The sequence below is a fragment of the Salmo trutta genome, chromosome 17, assembly GCF_901001165.1.
Source record: "Salmo trutta chromosome 17, fSalTru1.1, whole genome shotgun sequence".
NCBI lineage: Eukaryota > Metazoa > Chordata > Actinopteri > Salmoniformes > Salmonidae > Salmo > Salmo trutta.
The window spans coordinates 10,227,367-10,255,037 of record NC_042973.1 but is presented as its reverse complement, the minus strand read 5'-3'; the positions used below and the strand labels follow the sequence as shown (position 1 = coordinate 10,255,037).

The window sequence follows — 27,671 nt, the reverse complement described above, 5'->3', positions numbered from 1 at the left end:
GGAGCGGCGCCTGAGATAGCGTTTTCCACCACCATCAACAAAACACCAAATGATGGAATTTCTCATGGAAGAATGGTGTCGCATCCCTCCAACAGAGTTCCAAACACTGGAACTCTGTTGGAATCCATGACAAGGTGCGTGGACACTGTTCTGGTGCCTCGTGGTGGCCCAATGCCCTATTAAGACACTTTAAATTGGTGGTCCCTTTTTTGTTGCAATTACCTGTATATTACATACACCTACCATTGATCCATGTTAATTAAAAGATACAGTATGTACCATGAAAAAGGTGCAACTGAAAATAGAGTCTATTGTCAACTGTCTGTCGAGCTGTCTTACGGCGTAATAAAATACATCCCTCCATACATTTAAGTTACAGTAGCTAATGTTTTATAAAGATGATAGAACAGTTACAAAGAGACTAGTATTTAGCACATTTTATTAAAACTTTAAATAAACATATCACAAACATGTCACTATATTTCAAGCCATACAACAGTGTCCAAGACAATTATATCATCAATTTCCTGTAGAGTTGTACTTTAACTCAATGTGAAAAATACTTTTGGGATATGAAAAATCTAAGTGTACATTACAACCAAACCTTTCAGATAATTATTCAAATATTCAAAATGAAAAGAAACAAAAATCCTAATTAGATCATTATTTTATTAGTAGCCAATTCTGCAAATTAACCGTGCAATGCATACTGCTATGTATATTTTACAGGGATTTCATTAGGCTTTAAATTGGGTTGCACCATATTCTGAAATGGAACTTTCTGAAATTTTACCTTTGAAGGGAGACTTTACCTGATAAAAAGATGTTATGATTTATGACAGTGTTATTCAATTCCGGTCCTGGAATGCCAAAACATTTCAGTTTTTTGTTTCTACCTGGTAGTTAATTGCACTCACCTGGTGTCCCAAGTCTGAATTAGTCCCTGATTAGAAGGAGAGGATGAAAACCAGAAGTGTTTCAGACCTCCAGGACCAAAGTTGAACAGCCTTGATATATGATGTAATGTATATGATGTAATCAATCTGAACATCATTCATAACAGCAATCACTCAGGGGATCAATATGTGATTTGGCACAGATTTCATCCTAAACATAATACTGAAAGGGAGTGCAGCTTTATTGATGAATGATGAGCAATACGTAAATAACACGATATTGCACTTTTCATGTTGTGTGTATCCCGAGAAGGAATGGAGAGCATAATGCTGTTTCCTCCTCTTTTTGGCCCTACCATGAGGGATGACATTTTACAAAAGGAGTGAGAGAGACAGGGAAAGTTCCAGAAAAAGTAGAGCATCAGTAGTCGTCAGCTGGAAGAGAGAAACAGAAGATGGGATTACCCACGGCTGAAACTGAAACAAGCCGATGAGGAAGAGGAGCATGCGATCCATTCCAATCGTAGGAAGATCAGGAAGAGGAGCATGCGATCCCATCCAATCATAGGAAGATCAGAAAGAGGAGCATGCAATCCCATCCAATCTTAGGAAGATCAGGAGGAGGAGCATGCGATCCCATCCAATCATAGGAAGATCAGAAAACCAAATCAGGAAGTGGCATCATGCAGGCATGCAGTGACAGTCAGATGGACGATTGCTTACTTTCTATCGTTAGGATGCAGGTGCTGGCGGCGGTGCCTCTGCTGTTGACAGCCTTGCACATGTACTCTCCCTCGTCCTCTGGGAAGGTCTCTGGCAGGTAGAGGCAGAATGTCTCTCCTCTCTCTATGTACTGATAGTCTTCACAGTCCTGGAGCATCTCCCCCTCAAACCACCAGGTCACCTCCGGCTTGGGCTCCCCGGTGATCTTCACTGTGAATCGCACTGGCTCGGCGTCCACCACCGATTGGTTCTTCAGCGGCTTCTTAAACCACGGAGCCCCCGACCTGGCGTGGTCTTCCTCATCCTCATAGGCTGCCGAGCTATTAATGATGCTTCCCTCTTCCTCCTCCTCATCTTCCCTTTTCTGACAAAGATATGACACATGATATAACATTTTTAATTTTTGGAAACCCTCCCTCCACTGAACTGTCATGCGTTATTAGAATGTCATGCGAGTCAGGGACGTCGTCAACAGTTTAACAACGAGAAACCCGATGATTGAACCCGATGAAAGAGGGATTTACTTTTTGGAGAGCGGCATCAATCTCTTGCTGCTCGAACTGCATCCTCTGAAGCTTCTGTTCGTCCACCCTCTTCCTTTCCTCCTCCTCTCTGGCTCTGGCCATTTGTTCAAACCGTGCGCGCATGTCTACCTTCTGTCTGAACGGAGCCTCCTCAGCCCCCTTCTCTGTGTCCTTTTTGCTTTCATCATCATCCTGAAAAAACAGTATAACATGATACAGACCGACGCATTTGGAGTTCCAATGCGATTCTGAAGGATCATGCTAAAATATATACCTCCTGGATCCTCTCTTCTTCCCTCTCTTTGATTTCCTCATCTACAGCCTTTCTCTTTGCTCTCACATCCTCAATCTTCTTCTGGATCTCCTCGTCTTTCAACTGCTTGATCTTCTCAAACTTGGACTTGAGGTTCTTGGCCTGGATGGAGCCGGTCCTCTTGAGTTTCTTCAGCTCCTCATACTCCTTACTTACTGTATCAGAGCTCTCATTCACCACATCCTTAGGAGAGAAACGCATATAGTGATAAGATTAGTTTTAAGGATACAGACAAAACAGAAGCATAGGCCTAATAATTTCAACACATAAGAAATTAGGCTGTATGCATCAAGTGTCTCAGAGTAAGAGTGCTGATCTAGGATCAGGTCAATGTTATCTTGTGATTATGGTATAAAAGGCTACACTGGTCCTAAATCAGTACTCCTACCCAGAGATACTTTATAAATATGGCCCCTGGTTCTCCTCATCTTGTTATCAATCTCTGCAGTTGGTAGTTCCATGCCAATATCCATGAGACTTCTCACGTGGGTCTTTAACAGCATTGTGAGACTGATACCATGTTGATGACTGACCTCTCCCATCTCTTGTCTGAGCTGTTCAAACTCCTGTTTCTCCTGCTCCATTTTCTTTTTGCGCGCCTCCACCTTGCACCTCCTATCGGCTTCCTCCTTCTGCTTTTGCAGCTCTTCGAAGTTCATCTCCAGTTTTCCAGGGTGCAATGCTTCCTGGGAGTCGCTCTTGACCATTCCGTCCTCATCCTCATCTAGCACCTACCGGCACACAAACACAGAGCATGGTGTCATTGACAATCTCCCAATAAACCAATTAGAATCCAATCAAAGTTTGTTTGTCATATGCGCCAAATACAACAGGTGTAGACCTTATCGTGAAATGCTTACTTACAAGCCCTTAACCAACAAAAATAAGAGTTAAGAAAATATTTACTAAATAAATGAAAGTAAAAATAATAAAAAAGCTATACAATAAAATAACAATAACTAGGCTATATACAGGCGATATCGGTACCTAGTCAATGTGCGGGGGTACAAGTTAGTCGAGGTAATTGAGGTAATATGTCCATCTACTGTAGGTAGGGGTAAAGTGACTATGCATAGTAGGTGTTTCTTTTGTCCATGTGGGAAAGGGGAGTGTGGAGTGCAATAGAGATTTTGTCATCTGTGGATCTGCTGGGGAGGTATGCGAATTGGAGTCAATAAGTCAGGTTACCTTGGCGTTCTTGGGCACAAGGACTATGGTGGTCTGCTTGAAACATGTAGGTATTACAGACTAGGTTAAGGACAGGTTGAAAATGTCAGTGAGGACACTTGCCAGTTGGTCAGCGCATGCTCTGAGTACGTGTCCTGGTAATCCATCTGGCCCTGCAGCCTTGTGAATGTTGACCTGTTTCAAGGTCTTACTCACATCGGCTACGGAGAGCGTGATCACACAGTTGTCCGGAACAGGTGGTGCTCTCATCCATGCTTCAGTGTTGCTCGCCTTGAAGAGTGCATAGAAGTAATTTAGCTCGTCTGGTAGGCTCATGTCACTGGACAGCTCGTGCCTGGGCTTCCGTTTGAAGTCTGTAATAGTGTGCAAGCCCTGTCACATCCGACGAGTGTCAAAGCCGATGTCGTAGAATTCAATCTTAGTGCTGTATTGACACTTTGCCTGTTTGATGGTTCGTCGGAGGGCATAGCGGGATTTCTTATAAGTGTCCGGGTTTTAGTCCCGCTCCTTGAAAGCGGCAGATCTACCCTTTAACACAGTGAGGATGTTGCCTGTAATCCATGGCTTCTGGTTGGGATATGTATGTACGGTCACTGTGGGGACAACGTCATCAATGCACTTGTTGATGAAGCTGGTGACTGATGTAGTATAGTCCTCAATGCCTCAATGCCATTGGATGAATCCCGGAACATATTCCAGTCTATGCTAGCAAAACAGTCCTGTAGCTTAGCATTTGCGTCATCTGACAACTTCCATATTGAGCGAGTCACTGGTACTTCCTGCTTTAGTTTTTGCTTGTAAGCAGGAATCAGAGGATAGAATTATGGTCAGATTTGCCAAATGGAGGGTGATGGAGAGCTTTGTATGCGTCTCTGTGTGTGGAGTAAAGGTGGTCTAGAGTTTTTTTCCCCTCTGGTTATATATGTGACATGCTGGTAGAAATGACGTAAAACTGGTTTAAGTTTTCCTGTATTAAAGTCCCCAGCCACTGGGAGCACCGCCTCTGGATGAGCATTTTCTTGTTTGATTATGGTCTTATACAGCTCGTTAGGTTTTATTTTTATTTTTATTTCACCTTTATTTAACCAGGTAGGCTAGTTGAGAACAAGGTGTGGTCTTAGTGCCAGCATCAGTTTGTGAAGGTAAATAGACAGCTACAAAAAATATAGATGGAAACTCTCTTGGTAAATAGTGTGGTCTACAGCTTATCATGAGGTACTCTACCTCAGGCAAGCAAAACATAGAGACTTCTTTAATATTAGATTTCATGCACCAGCTGTTATTGACAAATATACACAGACCACCACCCCTCGTCTTACCGGAGGTAACTGTTCTGTCTAGCTGATGCATAGAAAACCCAGCCAACTGTATATTATCCATGTCGTTGTTCAGCCACAACTTGGTGAAACATAGGATATTACAGTTTTTAATGTCCCATTGGTAGAAAAGTCTCGAACGGAGCTCATCCAGTTTATTATCCAATGATTGCACGCTGGCCAATAGGACAGATGGTAGAGGCGGGTTACCCACTTGCCGATGAATTCTCACAAGGCACCCGGATCAGCGTCCCCTGTATCGGCGTCTCCTCTTCTTGCGAATGACGGGGATTTGGGCCTGCTCTGGAATCCTTTGAATCTGACTTGTTAAATAAAAAAATCTTTGTCCAGTTCGAGGTGAGTAATCAGAGTTCTGATGTCCAGAAGGACTTTTTGGTCATAAGAGATGGTGGCAGTGTCACGTCCTGACCATAGAAAGCTGTTATTTTCTATGGTAGAGTAGGTCAGGGCGTGACAGTGTTTTTTTCTGGTTTAGATTTTCTATGTTGTTATGTTCTAGTTTTGTATTTCTATGTTGGGCTTTGTTTGCCAGGGAAGCAGGCGGAAGCAGCAAAGGAGGGACAGCTACGAAGTCGGGGAGGAAGGCCACAGAAACCCCAAGAAATGTTTTTGGGGGGGCACATAGAGCAGTCGGCAGAGCCGAGGAGGGAACCAGAGCCAATCCAGGAGAAGAGAGAGATAGGAGAGTTGTTGAGTTGGTGGGGGATGCACGGATATTTCCCAAAGGAACGTGTTATCAGTTTGGTGCCATCTGAGTCAGCTCCCCGTACTCGCCCTGAGGTGCGTGTTACCAGTCTGGCGCCACCTGTACCTGCTCCACGCACCCGGCCTCCAGTGAGTCTCTCCAGTCCGGTGTGTCCTGTTCCTGCTCTCCGTACTCGCCCTGAGGTGTGTGTTACCAGTCTGGCGCCACCTGTGCCAGCCCCACGCATCAGGCCTCCAGTGCGCATTCCCAGTCCAGAGCTTCCGGCGACAGTTCCCAGTCCAGAGCTTCCGGCGACAGTTCCCAGTCCACAGCTTCCGGCGACAGTTCCCAATCCAGAGCTTCCAGTGACAGTTCCCAGTCCAGAGCTTCCGGTGACAGTGCCCAGTCCAGAATTTCCAGCGATGTTTTACAGTCCGGAACCTCCTGAGAAGGCCTACAGCCCGGAACCTCCTGAGACGGCCTCAAGCTCGGAACCTCTTGAGACGGCCTCAAGCCCGGAACCTCCTGAGACGGCCCACAGCCCGGAACCTCCTGAGACGGCCCACAGCCCGGAACCTCCTGAGATGGCCCACAGTCCGGAACCTCCTGAGATGGCCCACAGTCCGGAACCTCCTGAGACGGTCCACAGTCCGGAACCTCCAGCGACGGTCCCTAGTCCAGAGTCTTTAGCGGTGGTCCCAAGTCCAGAGTCTCCAGCGGCGGTCCGCAGTCCAAAGTCTCCAGCGGCGGTCCGCAGTCCAGAGTCTCCAGCGGCGGTCCGCAGTCCAGAGTCTCCAGCGGTGGTCCGCAGTCCAGAACCTCCAGCGGCGGTCCGCAGTCCAGAACCTCCAGCGGCGGTCCGTAGTCCAGAACCTCCAGTGATGGTCCACGGTCCGGGTCCTTCGGCGACGATCCAGGGTTCGCTGACACAAAAGCGGAGGGATCAGTGGGCGGAGCAGGGGTTACGCCCCGAACTGGAGCCGCCTCCTCTGCTGGAGGATCCGCGGGATGAGAAGGTTCTTCGTACTGCACCAGAACCGCCATAGACATTAGTCACCCACCCTAACCCTCCCTTTTTTAGTTTTTTTTTGTTGTTGTTGTTTTAGGTGCTTTCGGTGTCCGCACCTTTGGGGGGGGGGGTATTGTAGGTGTATTTTGTAACTCTTCATCACGGTTTGTTGTTTTGTTCTTTCAGTTTATTTGTAAATATTGCATAGTTTCACAGTTTAATAAAGAAAATGTGGAACGATGTGACAGGCAGAAACATTATGTACAAAATAAGTTACAAACAACTAGAAAAGACATCTATCCCCTCTATCACCAACATCACAATCTTCAATCCCAAATCGATCATTGCATCATATCAGCTTCCAATAACAATTTAACCCACCACCTAAACCCTCCCACAATGAAACACAAACAATGAAGTATCCGATGAAAAGCAAAGATAAAGCAACATAATCACATTGAACAGAAAAGCTACGGCAACCAAATTACATTGAATTTCTCATCAGATGATCCTGTAAAAAGCTTTTGGATGACATGAAGATCTTTAACTCATTCTATAATAGTAAGGTAGAAGCCTTTCATTGTCCTTGTAGAATCAGAGTCAGAATAAGCAGGACACATGATGAAGAGCAGTCCATTCACAACCTTGTATTCACAGTAAGAACTTACAGTATTAGCATTTCATGGCAATCACTATTTCTTCTTAGTCAGTGTACAAATACAATTGTCATTTGAAAGTGAAAATATCTTACTTCTCCATCTTGATATGAAGTCTTAGATTTTTCCAGATCCAGGGGGCTCTTTAAGGAGATCATCTTGAAAGTAGGAACAGCAATTGGAAGTGTACCATTTGAGTATGTACAGTAACGTTACATCATCATGTATGATTAATCCATGTCCAATTAGAGTCCAATTAGAGATTGAGTTCCTATACTAAATACAGCCTACCTCAAATGTTAATATTGGCGTTAGTTTTCAGTAGATTGTAGAAACATTGGTCACACTGTAAATCAACCATAACAGTAACACTTCAAGTGTTGTTCAATATATAGGTCGTGACAGGCAAGTCATAACTCTGTCATTCCAGTTGACATTAGAGTTTATTTAAAAAAAGGTCAAGTTTTGTATTGACACTTTAAGATGTGCTTATGACACTGTTATATATGCTTCGTGAAATAAACTTAATTCATTTAAAAAAATATATAATAATGGGCTCTCGAGTGGGGCAGCGGTCTAAAGCACTACAGATCTTGGTTCGATCCCGGGCTGTATCACAAATGGCCGTGATCGGGAGTCCCATAAGACAGTGCACAATTGACCCAGCATCGTCTGGGTCAGGGGAGGGTTTGGCCGCGGGGGCTTTACTTGGCTCATCGCACGCTAGCGACTCCTTGTGGAGAGCCTGCAGGCGCCTGCAGGCTGACCTTGGTCATCAGGTGAACAGTGTTTCCTCTGACATGTTGGTGTGGCTGGCTTCCGGGTTAAGAAGGGAAGGTGTTAAGAAGCACGGTTTGGCGGGTCATGTTTTGGGGGACGCATGACTCGACCTTCACCTTCCGAGCACGTTGGGGAGTGCTAGCGATGAGACACGATTGGAATTGGGGATAGAAAGGGGATAAAATCCCCCCCCCCAAATAATTATACACAAAATAAATTATAGTAATAAAAAAAAGAACAACTCTTCAAGTGTTAACACTATAACTTCTTAACTTATGAAAGGATAATGAAGTATTCAAAAGCACTTAAAAAGGCCTACATATATGCTTCACAAATCATGTATGAGCAAATGTAATTTGTAGTTTGTTTAAAGTGTGACCATAACATTAATAATGTGCTCAGATGACACTGATCAAGCAGAGCTCAGGACATCACACAGCATGGGAAACTGAAGGTATTCGTTTGTGACATTCACACACAAAAACAAGTTACGAAACGTTACTCACTATGGCTCTATACATGATGAGTAATCAAAATCATTTCAATCTTTCCACATCCTTCTTCTGAACTTAGCCTACTTCAGTCGACATGTTAGCGCAGGGCTTCATATGCTATATGCTGGTGCTGCCTGCAGAGGTATGTTCATAGAGATCCTATAATTCACAAATGTATTGTTTTATACCATAGTTATACCATATTTGATCCATTTCTAGAATTAACGTTTTCCTGACCAAGATGGCAGATTTTTTTGTCATGTTGCTAGGATACCAAATTCCACTAGTAAATTGTAGGATCTCTATGGTTATGTTACCCAGTCCTACCATATTCTTGCGGGCCTCTGCGAAGAGCCTCTTCTCCTCCTCCAGCCTCCTCTTGGCCTCCTCCTCTGCTTTCTTCTCCTCCGCCTCTCTCCTCTGACGCTCCTTGTCCTCAAAGCTGACACACAGCTTCCCTGGCTTGCTGCCCTCCAGGTTCAGCATGGCCATCAACACCTCGTCATCGTCATCCACTATCTGGGGAAGGAGGACAACGACGAGAGAGCTCAAACTAGTGTCTGACATCTCGGGGCTCACAATGTTAAACATAAAAAAGAAGCTGTAAAGACAATGATTATATCCCTGGTCCCAGATCTGCTTGTGCTGGACTTTTGGTATAGGAGCTGGCAAGACAACACAAACAGATATGGGACGAGGCGAAGTGACCATCACATCACACTCACTGACCATGCTTTTCCTGGCCTCGGCGAAAGCCCTCCTCTCCTCTTCCATTCGTCTCTTGTATTCAACCTCTGCTGCTTTGCGTTCATTCTCTACCCTCTGTTTCTCAAGCTCCTCGAAGCTCAACCTCAGTTTACCAGGCTGGATGACCTCTCTCTCGCCTTGAGCTCCTTGTGAGTCCTCCTCATCGTCTCCCTGCAAGTACATACAGTTCCAAAGTCACACCAGGCCCAAGGCTAGGGAAATACAGTGGCTTGCGGTTTGTTGTTTTTTGTCTATTCAGTTATTTTTATGTATTGCATGAGTTTCACAGAGTAAATAAAATGTGGAACTATTGACACGCTGCGCTTTGGTCCCCTAACGACAACAGACGTGACACATGTGACTAACAGAAATTGAATAATGTGTCCCTGAACAAAGTGGGGGTCAAAATCAAAAGTAACAGTCAGTATCTGGTGTGGCCACCAGCTGCATTAAGTACTGCATTGCATCTCCTCCTCATGGACTGCACCAGATTTGCCAGTTCTTGCTGTGAGATGTTACCCCACTCTTCCACCAAGGCACCTGCAAGTTCCCGGACATTTCTGGGGGGAATGTCCCTAGCCCTCACCCTCCGATCCAACAGGTCTAAGATGTGCTCAATGGGATTGAGATCCGGGCTCTTCACTGGCCATGGCAGAACACTGACATTCCTGTCGTGCAGGAAATCACGTACAGAACGAGCAGTATGGCTGGTGGCATTGTCATGCTGTAGGGTCATATCGGGGTGAGCCAGCAGGAAGGGTACCACATGAGGGAGGAGGATATCTTCCCTGTAACGCACAGCGTTGAGATTGCCTGCAATGACAAGCTCAGTCTGACAATGCTGTGACACACCGCCCCAGACCATGACGGACCCTCCACCTCCAAAATCGATCCCGCTCCAGAGTACAGGCCTCGGTGTAACGCTCATTCCTTTGACGATGAACGTGAATCCGACCATCAGCCCTAGTGAGACAAAACCGTGACTCGTCAGTGAAGAGCACTTTTTGCCAGTCTTGTCTGGTCCAGCGATGGTGGGTTTGTGTCCATAGGTGACGTTGTTGCCGGTGATGTCTGGTGAGGACCTGCCTTACAACAGGCCTACAAGCCCTCAGTCCAGCCTCTCTCAGCCTATCGCAGACAGTCTGAGCACTGATGGAGGGATTATGCGTTCCTGGTGTAGGTCGGCAGTTGTTGTTGCCATCCTGTACCTGTCCCACAGGTGTGATGTTCGGATGTACCGATCCTGTGCAGGTGTTGTTACACGTGGTCTGCCACTGCGAGGACGATCAGCTGCCTGTTCTGTCTCCCTGTAGCGCTGTAATAGGCGCCTACCATCTGTAAGCTGTTAGTGTCTTAACGACCATTCCACTGGTGCATGTTCATGAATTGTTTATTGTTCATTGAAGCATGGGAAACAGTGTTTAAACCCTTTACAATGAAGATATGTGTAGTTATTTGGAATATTTACGAATTATCTTTGAAACACAGGATCCAGAAAAAGTGACGTTTCTTTTTTTTGCTGAGTTTACATTACACAACAACAGTCAAGCTCTGACAGATACATTTTTGAAATTATTATCAAAGACAGCACAAGTCAACTTCAAAAGCACAAGAGGAAAGCACTGAATGTAAGGGTTTGGGAAGGGAATGTGCAGGGTTGACACGGAATGCCAATTTACCTCCAAGGTTGATCTAGCACTGAAATACCGTATCTCAGCTCTCACAAGGAAAGAACAGGACATGGAAATGTGATGTGCTAATAAGTGAATAAGATATTTTATAAGATCAGTCACCATTTCCAGCTTGGCCTCCTCGAAGGCTTTCTTCTCGTCCTGCAGACGTTGTTTAGCCTCCCTCTCTGCCTGCTTTCTCAGGCATTCCTGCCTCTCCTTCTCAGCCTCCTCAAATGTCATTTTTAGCTTCCCAGGAGTCACCTGCTCCTTCTCTGTGGGCTGTTCCTCATCCTCATCCTGGTGTTGACACAATCATTCTACATCAGAGACCACCATATCCACATGAAGTATTGACACAGATAGAATATAATAGCTTTTATGAAATATTAGATTTTCCTAGAAACACCTATGCTCAATCTACACCTAGACCACCATGAAGAATTGACACAGAAATAATGGTTTTCCTGAAATATTAGATTTCTAGAAACAGCTATGCTGCCAGTCCTGCCGAAGCCTATGGGAGAGGTTCTCCTCAGCTCACCTGGACGACCGAGCTCCGCTTGGCCTCGCGGAAGGAGCGCCTGTTCTCGTTGTAGCGCTTCTTCTTCTCCTCCTCTGTCCTCTTCTTCTGCTCTTCCTCACGGTTCTTCTCCAGGTCCTCAAAGTTCATCTTGATCCTGCCTGGAGGTCGTGACGGCTTTGCCGGCACCACACGGACCAGGATGGTGTCATCTCCCTCCTGACATAAATGGACAAATGCCATTGTTAGAAGAGTAAATTACAATAACATAAGATATGATAAGACAAGACAGTACTTCATTTAGCACATCAAACATCAACAAAACAAACCATTTCCTGGTCTGTGAACTTTACAAATGCTGAAGTGGTCGTGTTTATTCAAGTAATGGACTAAACCTATGTTATACATTATGAAATTATTAGTTGATACCTCCCAACTAAAAAAGAAAATCCCCACAAACAAACAAAACACACACACACACACACACACACACACACACACACACACACACACACACACACACACACACACACACACACACACAAACACACACACACACACACACACACACACACACACACACACACACACACACACAGAAGATAGGCCTTGAAGGAGAACATTCTTTTGGTAATGGCCAACATTTGCAGTAGACCTGTCAGTGAATGTCAGCCCTAAGATAGGACAGTCTAATTCGGTCAGCTAGCTGGGAGGCAGGGGCTAATTTAGACAGTCAGTGGTGTGGGAAACAGTTACCGGTCACATGCTGTCTACACCCGGCAGTCTCTGTGGCTCAAGCAGCAGCAGTAGAACTCATTAGCTCAGTTGTTTCTATCCCACTCAGTCAGTACTGGCTCTGATTGAAGCTACCTCCCAGGCTCATTAAACCAGGAAGAATTCCCCAAGTTTTCACTAACTTTTACAATATAGGGACATGCAGTAGGTTGCAGTGAAAGGAGACAATGAAGAGATAGGTGTATCTAGCTTTCATCATGTTCAAGAGACAAATCACTGTAATTCAGTGGAGTAGAACTAATAACAACACTGTGTGAACAGTAAGCACTGAATATAAACAGACAATATCCATGCAGCCTGTCCATCCACAGCCAAACCAAACGTATTTCCACAAAAAGGAAACCCTTTCAATAGGCTTTGTCAGAATAACTATATTGGAACATCTCTGCAATTGCCCTGTGCCTAGATAGAAAGTGTGTTCAAGACCACTCTTCCTTTAATTTAATTACATTATAATTAGTCTAGTAGTAGTAAGTACTATGTAATTCCCTATCTAGTACAAGGTCATTAACATATTCATTAGAGTGATCCTGAAATGGCACGCAAAGGTTAGCAGGTGCCACAGGTGTATTAGCAGGTGTATTTCAATTGAATTTGAAAGAATAACATGAATGTTTTCTATTGTATACTAGAAATTAGCATTATAAATTTGAACAAATTTGAAATGTAAAAAAAACGTGTTATTACTTGTAACCATCCAGTACCTTTTTGTATCTAGGTCAACATCGATTTGGTAATGAAGAACTGGCTTTAATCCAGTTTGGCATGGCTACAACTACAGCTAGCCTAGCGTTAGACTCGGCTTCCAGGCTTCACTCACGTCATACCGAAGGTGAGATGAAAGCTCGTGGCAGAGGCTAGCCTAGCTTTAATGCACAGCTAGTGTTGAATGCTTCTTAAGCAGCCAGCCTATTTCAGTTTATAGCACATTCTAAGGCCTGTATCTGAAGAAGGCTGTGTGATGACACATCTGAAGATTTATATGATATACACTACCTATCAAAAGTTTTACAACACTTACTCGTTCAAGGGTTTTCTTTATTTTCACAAATTTCTACATTGTAGAATAATAGTGAAGACATCAAAACTATAAACGTGTTAAACTAATCAAAATATATTTTATATTTGAAATTCTTCAAATAGCCCCCCTTTGCCTTGATGACAGCTTTGCACACACTTGGCATTCTCTCAACCAGCTTCACCTGGAATACTTTTCCAACAGTCTTGAAGGAGTTCCCACAAATGCTGAGCACTTGTTGGCTGTTTTTCCTTCAATCTGCAGTCCGACTCATCCCAAACCATCTCAATTTGGTTGAGGTCGGGGAATTGTGGAGGCCAGGTCATCTGATGCAGCACTCCATCACTCTCCTTCTTGGTCAAATAGCCCTCACACAGCCCGGAGGTGTGTTTTGGGTCATTGTACTGTTGAAAAACAAATGATAGTCCCACTAAGCCAAACCAGATGTGATGGCGCATCTCTGCAGAATGCTGTGGTAGCCATGCTGGTTAAATCACAGACAGTGTCACCAGCAAAGCACCCCCACATCATAACACCTCCTCCATGCTTTACGGTGGGAAATACACATGCGGAGATCATCCGTTCACCCACACTGTGTCTCACAAAGATACAGTGGTTGGAACCAAAAATATCCAATTTGGACTCCAGACAAAAAGACACATTTCCATCAGTCTGATGTCCATTGCTCGTGTTTCTTGGCCCAAGCCGTCTCTTCTAATTGGTGTCCTTTAGTAGTGATTCCTTTGCAGCATTTCGACCATGAAGGCCTGATTCACACAGTCTCCTCTGAACAGTTGATGTTGAGATGTGTCTGTTACTTGAACTCTGTGAAGCATTTATTTGGGCTGCAATTTCTGAGGCTGGTAACTCTAATGAACTTATCCTCTGCAGCAGAGGTAACTCTGGGTCTTCCATTCCTGTGGCGGTCCTCATGAGAGCCAGTTTCATCATAGCGCTTGATAGTAATGATAGACTGTCGTTTCTCTTTGCTTATTTGAGCTGTTCTTGCCATAATATAGACTTGCTCTTTTACCAAATAGGGCTATCTTCTGTATGCCCCCCTACCTTGTCACAACACAACTGATTGGCTCGAACGCATTAAGAAGGAAATAAATTATTTTAAGAAGGCACACCTGTTAATTTAAATGCATTCCAGGTGACTACCTCATGAAGCTGGTTGAGAGAATGCCAAGAGTGTGCAAAGCTGTCATTAAGGCAAAGGATGGCTACTCTGAAGAATCTCAAATATAAAATATTTGTTTTTTGTTTAACACTTTTTTGGTTACTACATGATTCCATATGTGTTATTTCATAGTTTTGATCTCTTCACTATTATTCTACAATGTAGAAAATACTAAAATAAAGAAAAACCCTTGAATGAGTTGGTGTTCTAAAACTTTTGACCGGTACTGTATCTCTGATAGTATATATTGTATCAGACACGATATGTGCTCTCAGTGCTGCAATGGATTGCAGCACCACTCAAGTCCATTGCAGCACCTGTTAGCCTTTCAAATGGCTCTTAAAATACATCATCCAGGTGGCAGTTGGGGATTACCTGACTGATTACACAGAGGTGGAGGCCAGTCCCTCAATGGGGGCAGCGATTGAGCAATCCAGCCCTGATGTACCACTTTCCTTATAGGCTACATTACAGTATACCTCTGTCCCAACGAAGGAATCCCGCAAGCTTACCGCTGCGGCTTTCTTGGCCAGCTCCTTCTGCATCTTCGCTTTCTCTATGATGTCCTGGGTGGCGCGCTTCTTCCTCTCCTCCTCCATCCGCTTCCTCTCCTCCTCTTGTCTCTGCTTCTCCATCTCGGCGAACTTCCCTTTCACGCTGCCTGTAGAGTGTAGACCCCACATGTTGATGATGAGACCACGGTACAAACACCAGGGTCGTGTTCATTAGGCCCGCAATGTTTTACAACAGTTTGCAATGGAACATGACAATGAGCGTTAATTATAAAGTTCAGGTAGTCTCACCCTGTTTCAGTCTGTTTCCTTCCATTTGTTGCCTAATGAATACAACCCAATGGGTGAGATGAGGAATAGGACAGCACCCTCCTCCTCAGCCCTCTCCCAGCCCACCTACCCCCCATTTCCTACCTGTGATCTTGGGGACGTAGGATTTCTCTATCTTGGCCGGCTTCACCTCCTCCTCCTCATCACTGGAGGCGAGTAGTTCTTTTATCTGTGGTGGATCAGAGGCAGAGCTTGGCTGAGAGGTTACCAGTTTATCTGGGATCATCTGCTCTGCACGCTGGCCACCCCAGGAGCCATGCTGGGCCCAGAATGTACTCAAGGTCCTAATCTGGTAAAATAGCACGAGCATGTGACCTACAGGGAGGCCTCTGATTGGATCATGCGGTTGTGACATAGGGAGAGATCAACACTTATGCATCCGGTCTCTAAGAGTTGGCTACGACAGTACAGGGCGTTTTCTTCCCTCCTCCTGAGTATCAAGGTGTTCCACCCTTGTATCAGACGTTGCTTGTTTTACTATAATGTTTCCTGTGATACAGCTTGTAATAAAGGACAACATGCGTAAAATAGAAAATGTATTTAGTATGGTCTCAATTATCCCCATGTTTTGGGTATAAGTTTGCCCTAAATTGACATAAGCACAAACCAAGCACATCTATAACATAATTGTTAAGATATTTTAATAGAATGTTGAGATTTTTTTGTGCAAAGTGATATGATGCTGATATGAGTTTTCCAGTACACCTACACTGCTGTTGTTGAGGATCGTGCTCCATGCCATGCAGGTTACAGTTAATTGGGGTTATCTCTCTCGGTGTTTGACCTCCGACCTGTTGCTTCCTGCGGTTGTATTCCCTCTCCTTGACGTACTGCTCCTTCCTTTTCTGGTGCTCCTCTAGGCTCCTCCTACTGTTGCGCTCCTCCCTGGCCTTCTGCATGGCCTCAAACTTGTTCTTCACATCAGCCTTACCGATCTGGGGCACGTAGCTCCTGGCCACCGGCTTTTTGGAGCTCAGAAGTCTCTGGAGTAAGACGAAAATAAAAGAAATGAATTGCTAAGGTTCATATATAGGAGTGTGGTTCTCAGATCTAAAAGACGTTTTGAATAGTGCTATTTAGCTAAACGTTACAGAAACTTTATGAAAGATCTAAAGGCCGTCAATCCCTAATGCAAGGATAGGCAACTTTGATGGGGGTGGGGGCCACAAAAAATCTGAACTCATCATGAGGGGCCGCAGTGGCTAGCGGGTCTGCGTACCCAAATTCTTACCCACACGTAGTCAGAGCCGGCCCTAGCCTTTTGGGGGCCCTAAGCAAAATTTGATCCACGAGCCTAGAAAAGGGGGGCGTTACGGCCCACAGCCGGCCAGTTGCCCATCCCTGCCCTAGTGTAACATCTGTGGTTTACTCAGCAACGTGCTACACTTCAGATTGACTCTTTTGAATGGTAAAACTATCCAGAAGCAAAGTACATATCACATATATCCATGTCAACTGTTGATAGCAGGATGAACACCCAGGGCCGTGACTCACCTCTTGTTTCAGAGCCACCTCAGATACGTTCTGTGACTGGTCCTTCTCTTCTTTCTCTGACTCATCGTTCATGTCATGTGCCACTCCATTTTGTGCCACATCGTTCTTCTCCTTCCTGGATCTTGACCTTTGCCTTACCTTGTCCTTAACTCTATAATTTTCTTTGTGCTCCACATCATTCCTATCGTGTGCCTCATCTTCTTCCTCCTCCTCTTCCTCGGGCTCTGTGTGAACCTCATCCTCTTCGGTGTGAACTTCTTCCTCATTGTCGCTGTGCGCCTCATTCTTTTCTTGTGCCTCATCATGTTCATCATGGGACACATCGTTATTTTTGTATGCCTCATCATGCTTGTCGTGTTCCACATCGTCCTCTTTGTGTCCCACACGGCCATGCAACTCGTTCATGTCGTCGTTGTTCCCTTTATCACTCATTTCGTGTGCTTCATCACACATATCATGTGCCACATCAGTCATGTCGTATGCGACATCAGCAATATTTTGTGCCACCTCAGTCATGTTCACGCCACGCTGACAAATCAACAGGGCCCTCTTCAAATGTTACCTGTCAAAGAAATAAAAACACCATTATGGTATGGTACAATAACAACAAACATCTTTCTCTTCTTTCGCTTCACATAATCATGTACTATTCATAATTTACAGTGCATTCGGTAAGTATTCAGACCCCTTCCCCTTTTCCAAATTGTTTTAAGATACAGCCATATTCTTAAATGTATTAATCTACACACAATAATACCCTATCATGACAAAGTGGAAAAAAAACATAAATACCTTATTTACATAAGTATTCAGACCCTTTTCTATGACACTCAAAATTGAGCTCAGGTGCATCCTGTTTCCAATGATCATCCATGAGATGTTTCTACAACTTGATGGGAGTCCACCTGTGGTCAATTCAATTGATTGGACATTATTTGGAAAGACACACACCTGTCTATATAAGATCCCACAGTTGACAGTGCATGTCAGAGCAAAAACCAAGTCATGAGTTCAAAGGAATTGTCCGTCTCGCTCCGAGACAGGATTGTGTCGAGGCACAGATCAGGGGAAGGGTAACAAAACATTTCTGCAGCTTTGAAGGTCCCCAAGAACACAGTGGCTTCCATCATTCTTAAATTAAAGGAGTTTGGAACCACTTAGACTTCTTAGAGCTGGCCCGACCCGGCCAAACTGAGCAACCGCGGGAGAAGGGTCTTGGTCAGGGAGGTGACCAAGAACCCGATGGTCACTCTGAGAGAGCTCCAGAGTTCCTCTGTTGAGATGGGAGAACCTTCCAGAAGGACAACCATCTCTGCAGCACTTCACCAATCAGGCCTTTATGGTAGAGTGGCCAGACGGAAGCCAATTCTCAGTAAAAGGCACATAAACAGCCCGCTTGGAGTTTTCCAAAAGCCCCCTAAAGGACTCTCAGACCATGAGAAACAAGATGCTCTGGTCTGATGAAACCAAGATTGAACCCTTTGGCCTGAATGCCAAGCGTCACATCTGGAGGAAACCTGGCACCATCCCTACAGTGAAGCATGGTGGTGGCAGCATCATGCTGTGGGGATGTTTTTCAGCAGCTGGGAGACTAGTCAGGATCGAGGCATGATTGAACGGAGCAAAGTACAGAGAGATCCTTGATGAAAACCTGCTCCAGAGCGCTCAGGACCTCAGCCAAGACAACGCAGGAGTGGCATCAGGACAAGTCTCTGAATGTCCTTGAGTGGCCCAGCCAGAGCCCGGGCTTGAACCTGATCGAACATCTCTGCAGAGACCTGAAAATAGCTGTGCAGCGACGCTCCCCATCCAACCTGGCAGAGCTTGAGAGGATCTGCAGAGAAGAATGGGAGAAACTCCCCAAATACAGGTGTGCCAAGCCCAAGAAGACTCGAGGCTGTAATCGCTGCCGAAGATTCTTCGACAAAGTACTGAGTAAAGGGTCTAAATACTTATGTAAATGTATTATTTTCAAAAGGTTTTATATATACTTTTCGAATGCACTGTACATCTCTTTCTTGACTTCTCAAGTTATACCATTTTTGTTCCTTTAATCATTTTTGTCCGCAACATCAACTTCTAAGGCTGCTCCCCCACTAGATAGCACCGCCACCTCATACTCTGCTTCAATACTCAATAGGACAGACAGTGTCTTTTCAGTTTCACCCTGCTTGGGACCGGGTCTGTGTCGCACCAAACGGCGGGCGTCACAGACACAGAGAATCTTCCATTTTCGTTACTCCACCACTCCAACACTTCGCCACAGTCTGAATACTTATGTGATATATATATTAATTTTTTTGTATAAATTAGCAAACATTTCTAAAAACCTGTTTTTGCTTTGTCATTATGGGGTACTATGTGTAGATTGATGAGGGGAAAAAACGATTTAGTCCATTTTAGAATAAGGCTGTAACTTAACAAAATGTGGAAAAAGTCAAGGGGTCTGAATACTTTACAAATGCACTGTATATCCCTTTAAAATGTTTATGAGGCTCCTCTGCCCCATCATTAAACATACTCTAAAGAAAAACGCTAGCAAAATGTAGTCTCATTCCCCTCAGTTTTCCTAAAAGACATGCTACGTAATGGTGAAACATTTCTACCAATGATGAACTTCAGATTGAGTTTATTGAATGCCCTATACCGAATGCAAAACTAGGGCAACAATTTTACCAGTAAACATTATGTATTGCCCTTTCTGAAATCTGGTGAGGTAAATGGCTAGCCAATACATGTATGGACTTCAATAATGTGTGTAACTTTTAATATCTGTATCTGTTTCACTACACTCTTTAAAAAAAGGGGTCCAAAAAGTTTCTACCAAGAACCATTTTGATCTGAAGAACCCTTTTTGTAAGACAATAGTTTTTTGTAAGGCAAAGGGTTCTACCTTGAAACTTTAACATCCTAAGAACTGTTTTTGGAAGAAAGGGTTCTTTGATGATTCTTTGTAAGGCAAGAAGGGTTCTACATAAAACCAACTGTAATATTTCCCAGGATGCTCTATTGCATGGAGATTTTCAGAATTGTTTGTTTTACGTTAATCTCTGTGTTTTTGCATTGCATTGATTGGTTGATTAGTTTTATGCTAAAGGAAGATAAAAAATATACAGTTTGTAAAAATAATCCAATCTATCAGTAATTGGATTTATTGGACCCGTTACTGAGATGTTTTTTCCAGTTTAGATGATTGAGGTAGTCTCAGTATTCAATCTTCCCTATCGTGGTAGTCATGCCGAATGCAAGTTACGGGTGATTAACATTTGCACTTGTTGGATATCCTAACTCTGGCTGGATTCCAATAGGAATTACACGTCACTTTGCAAGCCAGCATAATGTGGTTTGCAGGCCTAATGTGACCTGTCAACCAGGATTTGCTCTAACACCACTGTGTTAGGGTATAACTAGGCCCTCAAAGAAAAGCCTTATGACGTATATAATCTATTGTCATAAATAATAACATTTTAAAGGCTAATAAGGCTGGGGGAACCATTCATAGCAGTTCCAAGAATAATCTTTAGATGATAAAATGGTTCTTGGTATGACCCTTTGTAGACGGTTCTAAGCAGAACCTCTCATACAGGGTTCTAGGCAGAACTACACTGAACAAAAATATAAACGCAGCATGTAAAGTGTTGGTCCCATGTTCATGAGCTGAAATAAAAAATCACAGAAATGTTCCATTTGCACAAATTTTCACACTTATTTCTCTCAAATTTTGTGCACAAATATGTTTACATCCCTGTTAGTGAGCACTTGTCCTTAGCTAAAATAATCCATCCACCTGACAGGTGTGGCGAATCAAGAAGCTAATTAAACAGCATGATTGTTCCACAGGTGCACCTTGTGCTGGGGACAATAAAAGGTCACTTTAAAATGTTTTTTTTTTTCACACAACACAAATATTTATGTCTGTAATAAAGCCATTTTGTTGGTGAAAATTCATTCTGATTGGCTGGGCCTGACTCCCCAGTGGGTGGGCCTGGCTTTCAAGTGGGTGGGCCTATGCCCTCCAAGGACCACCCATGGCTGCACCCCTGCCCAGTCATGTAAAATCCATAGATTAGGGCCTAATGAATTTATTTAAATTGACTGATTTCCTTCTATGAACTATAACTCTGTAAAATCTTTAAAATTGTTGCATATTGAGTTTATATTTTTGTTCAGTATATATACAGGGTGTTGGTTCTTTGAAGAACCCTCCATAGAGGGTTCTAGAAAGGGTTCTACCCAGCACCAAAAATGGTTCCACTATGGGGACAAACTGAAGAGTGTACCCTACATATATTTATACTGTACAGCAAACAAAGTGTACTGTGAAGTACTTTGTGATAACTGCTGTAAAAAAGCTCTATAAAATACATGCGATTGATCAATACACTACAGAATATCACATGATAAATATCTCTTTTTTTGCAGAGCAGCTGGAGTTTTGCGGGTGTCTGTTTGGGGAGGCAGGCACCTCATGGCTGCTGCATTTTGGGGAAGGAAAGGGGTGCTCGTCCTCCACCTCCTCCCCTCAGTATGCTGAGCCACAGCACATTATGCAGGGCCAGGACACTAAGTATAGCCCGCTTGTGTGTCCAGGCCATGTGTTCATGGCTATTTCTGATGAGTGGTATGCGGTTGGACTGAGCGAGGGTCGGTAGCCACATGTCACCCAACAGACCCTTGACAAAACATAAGACTTAGTACCAGCCTTTGTACCAGACTTAATACCAGACTTAGTACCAGCCTTAATACCAGCCTTAGTACCAGCCTTAATAACAGCCTTAGTACCAGCCTTAGTACCAGACCTTAGTACCAGACTTAATAACAGCCTTAGTACCAGACTTAGTACCAGACTTAGTACCAGCCTTAGTACCAGACTTAATACCAGCCTTAGTACCAGACTTAGTACCAGACTTAGTACCAGCCTTAGTACCAGACTTAGTACCAGACTTAGTACCAGCCTTAGTACCAGACTTAGTACCAGACTTAGTACCAGACTTAGTAGCAGACTTAATAACAGCCTTAATACCAGCCTTAGTACCAGCCTTAATAACAGCCTTAGTACCAGACTTATTACCAGCCTTAGTACCAGCCTTAGTACCAGACTTAGTACCAGCCTTAGTACTAGCCTTAGTACCAGCCTTAATAACAGCCTTAGTACCAGACTTAATACCAGCCTTAGTAACAGCCTTAGTAACCGCCTTAGTAACAACCTTAGTACCAGCCTTAGTACCAGCCTTAGTAACAGCCTTAGTACCAGCCTTAGTAACAGCCTTAGTACCAGACCTTATACCAGCCTTAGTAACAGCCTTAGTAACCACCTTAGTAACAACCTTAGTACCAGACTTAATAACCGCCTTAGTACCATCCTTAATAACAGCCTTAATAATAGCCTTAGTACCATCCTTAATAACAGCCTTAGTACCAGACTTAATAACCGCCTTAGTACCATCCTTAATAACAGCCTTAATAATAGCCTTAGTACCATCCTTAATAACAGCCTTAGTACCAGACTTAATACCAGACTTAGTACCATCCTTAATAACAGCCTTAATAATAGCCTTAGTACCATCCTTAATAACAGCCTTAGTACCAGACTTAATACCAGACTTAGTACCAGCCTAAGTAGCAGATTTAGTCCCAGACAATCGGATGAGCAAGAGAAAATTTGGCCATAGAATCATCAGACACTAGAAAGGTTATCAATGTGTTAGAAATTTAAGCTAAATGTAGAGTGTATTCTCATCAATTCACTTGGTAATGATACTGAAGTAAACAGTCAGGGAGGTTTGGGGTTAACAAAGTGCTTAATAAAAAGAGACAGGCCATCAAATAACATTTGATTGATTTCATTGATTCATGGATTGAAAACTTCAATTGTAGACCTAAATGTACCAAATGTTGATTTGTTGATTAACAGGCCTACTTAATTAACAGTGTATAGTTAGATCAATCTCGCATTACACACCTGATGAACAGCTGCGTTGGCACATATCACAGCAATTACTTTGATTGCGACAACTACTATGATGTTGATGGTGTGGATTACCAGTCTGAAGGTTGAGAACAGAGAGAGTAACAGGTAATTAACTTGATTTTACCAAAATATGAATAACTCAAGACTACTTTCTAAGAGGTTATCTCGACTGGCTATGTTTCCCTCTGTCCAATGAACCATTAGACTGGGTTCAGAAGGTCTGTCACAGCTGTGGAGCTGGTCAACAGACTGCACTGCCCTCTTCAATCCAGCTGTGATAACCAGGCATGATAATAAAGTCTATAATTCCTATAAATTAAATAAATATACCCTTTTTATCACAATATTGTGTCTGTGCAAATCACAAATGGACAAAATGGCACAATTTGGGGAAACAGTAAGCAAACACAATGTCCAAGTCACCATCTCTCTACAAAGATGTTGTAGGCTTTTGCCAAAATACAATATAATTTCATGCATTTTTATAATACACTGTTAAAATGAAGTGCTTTGTGGCAGCTGTACTGCCACCAACTTCAAGGAGACAGATCTTTAACTTTGTTGGAGTATTGAAAAACATCATCCTGAGACGTTTTGAAACGTTACATGGTGCAACACCTTGCCAGGGACTAGGAACACTAACAGAAAAGGATGAAAACACTATTTTGGTGTTTCGAGTCCAATTTAGTGCAGAATTGGTGCAGTTTCCTCTCTCTTAAGCATCCAAACAGCATTCTGATGATTTGAATCCTGTCCAGTGCAGAATTAAATCCCTTTGCCTGGTGTCTTAAAGTTTAACATTGTTTTATGCATTTGCTATTATATACCACTTCAGCAGGCACTGTCAAGCAAAGTGTTCAAACCACCAGCAGTAACTACAGGTTAAACTGAAAGAACTGATGATTCAGCACTAGTGTTTTCCATTGCCACGCATGAATGTGGAAATGGATGTTGTCCTCATTGACCGTAATTTGTCTGATGGTTTTGATATGCATTCATCATGATCCATTACACCTCATGGCACAACAAGCGTAATACTAATATAAAAACATACTTTTCTTTCTTCAAACACGCATACAACACTGTGTGAAAGAATCATAAAGTCTAAACATTTTGAATTACCCACAATCCTCTAAAAACAGAGTCACGTTGTGACGCCCTGACCTGAGAGAGAGGGTTTGTTTCTCTATGTGGTTAGGTCAGGGTGTGGGGTGGGCATTCTATGTGTTGTATTTCTTTGTGTTGGGCCGAGTATGGTTCCTAACCAGAGGCTGCTGTCTATCGTTGTCTCTGATTAGGAACCATACTTAGGCAGCCTGTTTTTCCTTTGGGTTTTGTGGGTAGTTGTTTTCCGTTTAGTTGTAAGTACCTGACGGAACTGTCTGCTGTCATTTTTTGTTTAATTTGTAAAGTGTTCATTTCTTTCATTAAACTCAAGATGAACATATTCCACGCTGCACCTTGGTCTACTCACTTTGACGCCTGTGACACACGTGGCGAGATAGGAAATGCAAGGAGATTAAAACCAGACTTCCAATGAGTTCAGTCACTCAATTGTCTCTCTTTTTGGTTATCCTCATGAAAGATACATTTTGAGCAACATATTAAGTTGGATTTACCTTATTTTAGGGTGTACTAAGCTAACATATGGAATTGTTTTAAGATGGGCATACAATGCATTGTTTAGCTATTTCATTTTGAATGTTAGGACCCCTTCAGGGATAGAAAGAAAATTATATTTTATCAAATATTTTTTTTTATATTGAATTTGGCCTTTACTACTATAGCCCATAGAAACACATTGAATAACACATTTCTAAATGGCAAACAATTATTCTGAAGAAGGCCATTGAAGGCCGAAATGTCAATCTTTTAAAACTTATCTAATAAAACTAAGAATGTTGAATGGTGAGCGAGCGTTGTGCCTCTTCCTGTCCAAGTAAGACAGTCAAAAAAATGTATCATAAGGTTTTGAAGTGTATTTCCTATATCTAGGAGATATAAGAAAACTCAGGAAATATTTTTGGTTGTTTTGGACACATATTTAACCCCTTATTTTTGTTGGCACAATCCATTAGTTTGTATGGGCTACCTTCAGATGAGTCTCATGACACTTGTGAGGGTCGTAGAGTAAAACGGAGAACACTGTCGTGGGATTTGTTTTATTATGATAGTTATGAAATGACATAGGGGATACAGATAGTGGGAGAAACAGTGGGAGTGAGAGAAACAGACGGAAGGGTTGGAGCTGGGATTTTAACCCCGGTCATCGGTGAGGAGAGGGCTGACCTGTCTAAATCGGGTGCGTTACCAATAGAGAACGGGCTCTGCATTACTTGCATACATTATTATTAATTATATGTTGGTTATTCTTCTTGTCAATTTCAGTTCACTCCAGAATTATTTTTACAGTGTGGTTGAGTTGGCAAACTTTTACGAAATGGACCAATTTACTGCCTCATAGGCCCCTATCATCAATTCAGGCTATAAACCATTTGCTTTTCTAAAGCATTGACTGTATAAGAAACACAGGTTTTGTGTTTTGATGCTGCCTTTTACATGCACTGAAACATCTTAAAAACACCAATATTCAGGTTGAAATGCATCTTCCGCATTCAACCTAACCCCTCTGAACCAGAGAGGTGCGGGGGGCTGCCTTAATCACCATCCACAACAGAAGTTGTTTGCTGCCTTGCTCAAAGGCAGAACAGCAGATTTTAACACCTTGCCGGCTCAGGGATCTGAACCAGCAACCTTTTGGTTACTGGCCCAACACACTTAACCGCTGGGCTACCTGCCACCCTCAAGAACCACTTTGGGTGTTTCAGAGTACTACATTTCTGTTTTAAAACACATTCTGTGTACTGAAACACTTAGATTATGTTTATCTTCAAACACCCTCCAAACATCAGATATCGGCTTAGGTGCATTACTTTTTATGGTTTCATTACACAATTATGATTTCGGAAGACTTTCTATTTTTACAGTGTATTGTTGAAGCACTTCAATATGGTATATAAACGTAAGTATCCTACTGTATCAATTATGAAGTTTACAGGTTGGCAAAAAATAATCAAAAGGTATTAATTACCCTACATATGATCTACAGGCTATTGCATTACCCTGATATAGTTACACTCATAAATACTTTTCTTGACCACACAATTCATGGAAGGATTTGTGTAGATTAACTTGAACTGCTATATCATCTTTAACCAATACATTTAGGCCTGGCAAGTCAAGTCCTATTTTTGGTTAATAGTACACTCAGCTGCCACTAACTACCATGACAAGGTGCTAGAACAATCTGTGTATATGAAAAAAAAGATGTCTTTGTTTGATGTTTGCTCATGTTAGCCCTTTCATGCTGGAGTAAACCAAACTATCATCATCTTTTATTTTACAGCTAAATAAAACAGCTGAATGTCAAAGCAAAGTCAACTAGGCTTGATTGAAATATATCACTTTCAATATTTCAATTTTTTTTATTACTAAATTATATTTTGCTTAGTCTTCTGAATAGCATTATGTTCTCCTTCACGTTACAAATCTCAATTTCCAGATCAACCATTGAGAGGCAAAATGTAAACTCTCCCCAACAGGTGAATTTTAAGATCCACATATAAGACATTATCTTAAAGTAAAGTTTTGCAGGAAAAAGTTTACCTGTTTCAGTGTAATATCCTCCTTATTTTAGGACTTTTCTGTGCAGATAGTGGATTAAAACAAATGTAATGTCAAGTATAGAAAACCCAATTTGTCAAAGCACGGAGAAGCCTGCGCGCGTTCACGACTCAAAGTCTAATGGGTGAGGTCAAGTATCCGCCACCAGCTTTCATGAAAGTACCGCTACTTTGGCCGTCTACCGCATTCCGCGCGCGCCAGCTTCAGCTGTCGCCTCAAATACGCACGGTCCTTCCTGTTCGCTCAACACAGATACAGCTGCAGTTTTCTCTGCCATTAACCCAGACACACAGTGTTTTTATCTGTAAAATTATAATCCCTGCCATTGGAACAATTATTTTGTGAGTAAATGTATACATTTTAATAAACTATTTAACCTACCTTTCATTGGCTTGTTTTCTTTTTGCAATAGCACTAGTACCACTTATACTGCTACTACTACTACTACTACTTCTGCTACTGCTACTGCTACTACTATTGCTACTACTACTGCTGCTACTACTACTACTACTACTACTACTACTACTACTACTGATACTACTACTGATACTACTACTGATACTACTACTACTACTACTTCTGCTACTGCTATTACTATTGCTATTACTACTGCTGCTACTACTACTACTACTACTACTACTTCTGCTACTGCTACTACTACTGCTGCTACTACTACTTCTGCTACTACTATTGCTACTACTACTGCTACTACTACTACTACTACTACTGCTACTGCTACTACAACTTACTGCTACTACAACTACTACTACTACCCCTAATACTACTGCTGCTACTACTACTACTACTACTACTTCTGCTACTGCTACTACTACTACTACTACTACTACTACTACTACTACTACTACTACTTCTGCTACTGCTAATACTACAACTACTGCTACTACAAAAATGTCTGACATTTGTGCAATACTGAACTCAATAACACATTTACAGTCTTACTAGCTCATATTCCATATACAGTATCAGTAATTTAGGGTCAAGCATTTACCCATAGGCTATACCCAGTAGCGATTTTAGCATGTAAATCTTGGTGGGGCAAAAAAAAAATATATAAATTAGGACTTATGCCAGCAAAGCCACTACACAACACAACACTAAACAATACATGAATTGCACTA

The 27,671-nt window shown here is 42.8% G+C and overlaps 1 protein-coding gene across 5 annotated transcripts; it reads right to left on the bottom strand.

Annotated features, from left to right (window-relative positions):
* Positions 1–422: 422 nt before the first annotated feature.
* Positions 423–26,673, bottom strand: nexn (nexilin (F actin binding protein)). Of its 5 annotated transcripts, XM_029695591.1 has the most exons (16): positions 26,515–26,664; positions 22,840–22,924; positions 16,878–17,439; positions 16,175–16,366; positions 15,468–15,552; positions 15,054–15,202; positions 11,567–11,764; positions 11,146–11,322; positions 9,335–9,523; positions 8,933–9,124; positions 7,427–7,489; positions 2,990–3,187; positions 2,418–2,639; positions 2,144–2,335; positions 1,620–1,983; positions 423–1,331 (listed from the first exon to the last, which is right to left on the bottom strand). In XM_029695591.1, exons 3-16 carry the CDS (start codon positions 17,391–17,393, stop codon positions 1,318–1,320), a joined length of 2,751 nt encoding a protein of 916 aa, XP_029551451.1. In that variant the 5' UTR covers positions 17,394–17,439; positions 22,840–22,924; positions 26,515–26,664; the 3' UTR covers positions 423–1,317. The 5 variants fall into 5 exon arrangements, with proteins under 5 accessions (XP_029551451.1, XP_029551450.1, XP_029551452.1 ...); XM_029695590.1 differs by lacking the exon at positions 22,840–22,924 and having other exon boundaries at positions 26,515–26,673; XM_029695592.1 differs by lacking the exon at positions 22,840–22,924 and having other exon boundaries at positions 7,427–7,474; positions 26,515–26,673.
* Between the last annotated feature and the right edge of the window lie 998 nt (positions 26,674–27,671).

What these genes read in the sequence shown, in the direction of transcription:
- nexn (XM_029695590.1), bottom strand. Translation starts at nt 17,393, where the DNA reads ATGACTGAGGTGGCACAAAATATTGCTGATGTCGCATACGACATGACT. An exon ending in CCGAGGCCAGGAAAAGCATG is followed by an intron (nt 9,125 to 9,334) that starts GTCAGTGAGTGT and finishes CTCCTTCCCCAG; the next exon opens with ATAGTGGATGACGATGACGA. An exon ending in TCAGACAAGAGATGGGAGAG is followed by an intron (nt 2,640 to 2,989) that starts GTCAGTCATCAA and finishes TTCTCTCCTAAG; the next exon opens with GATGTGGTGAATGAGAGCTC.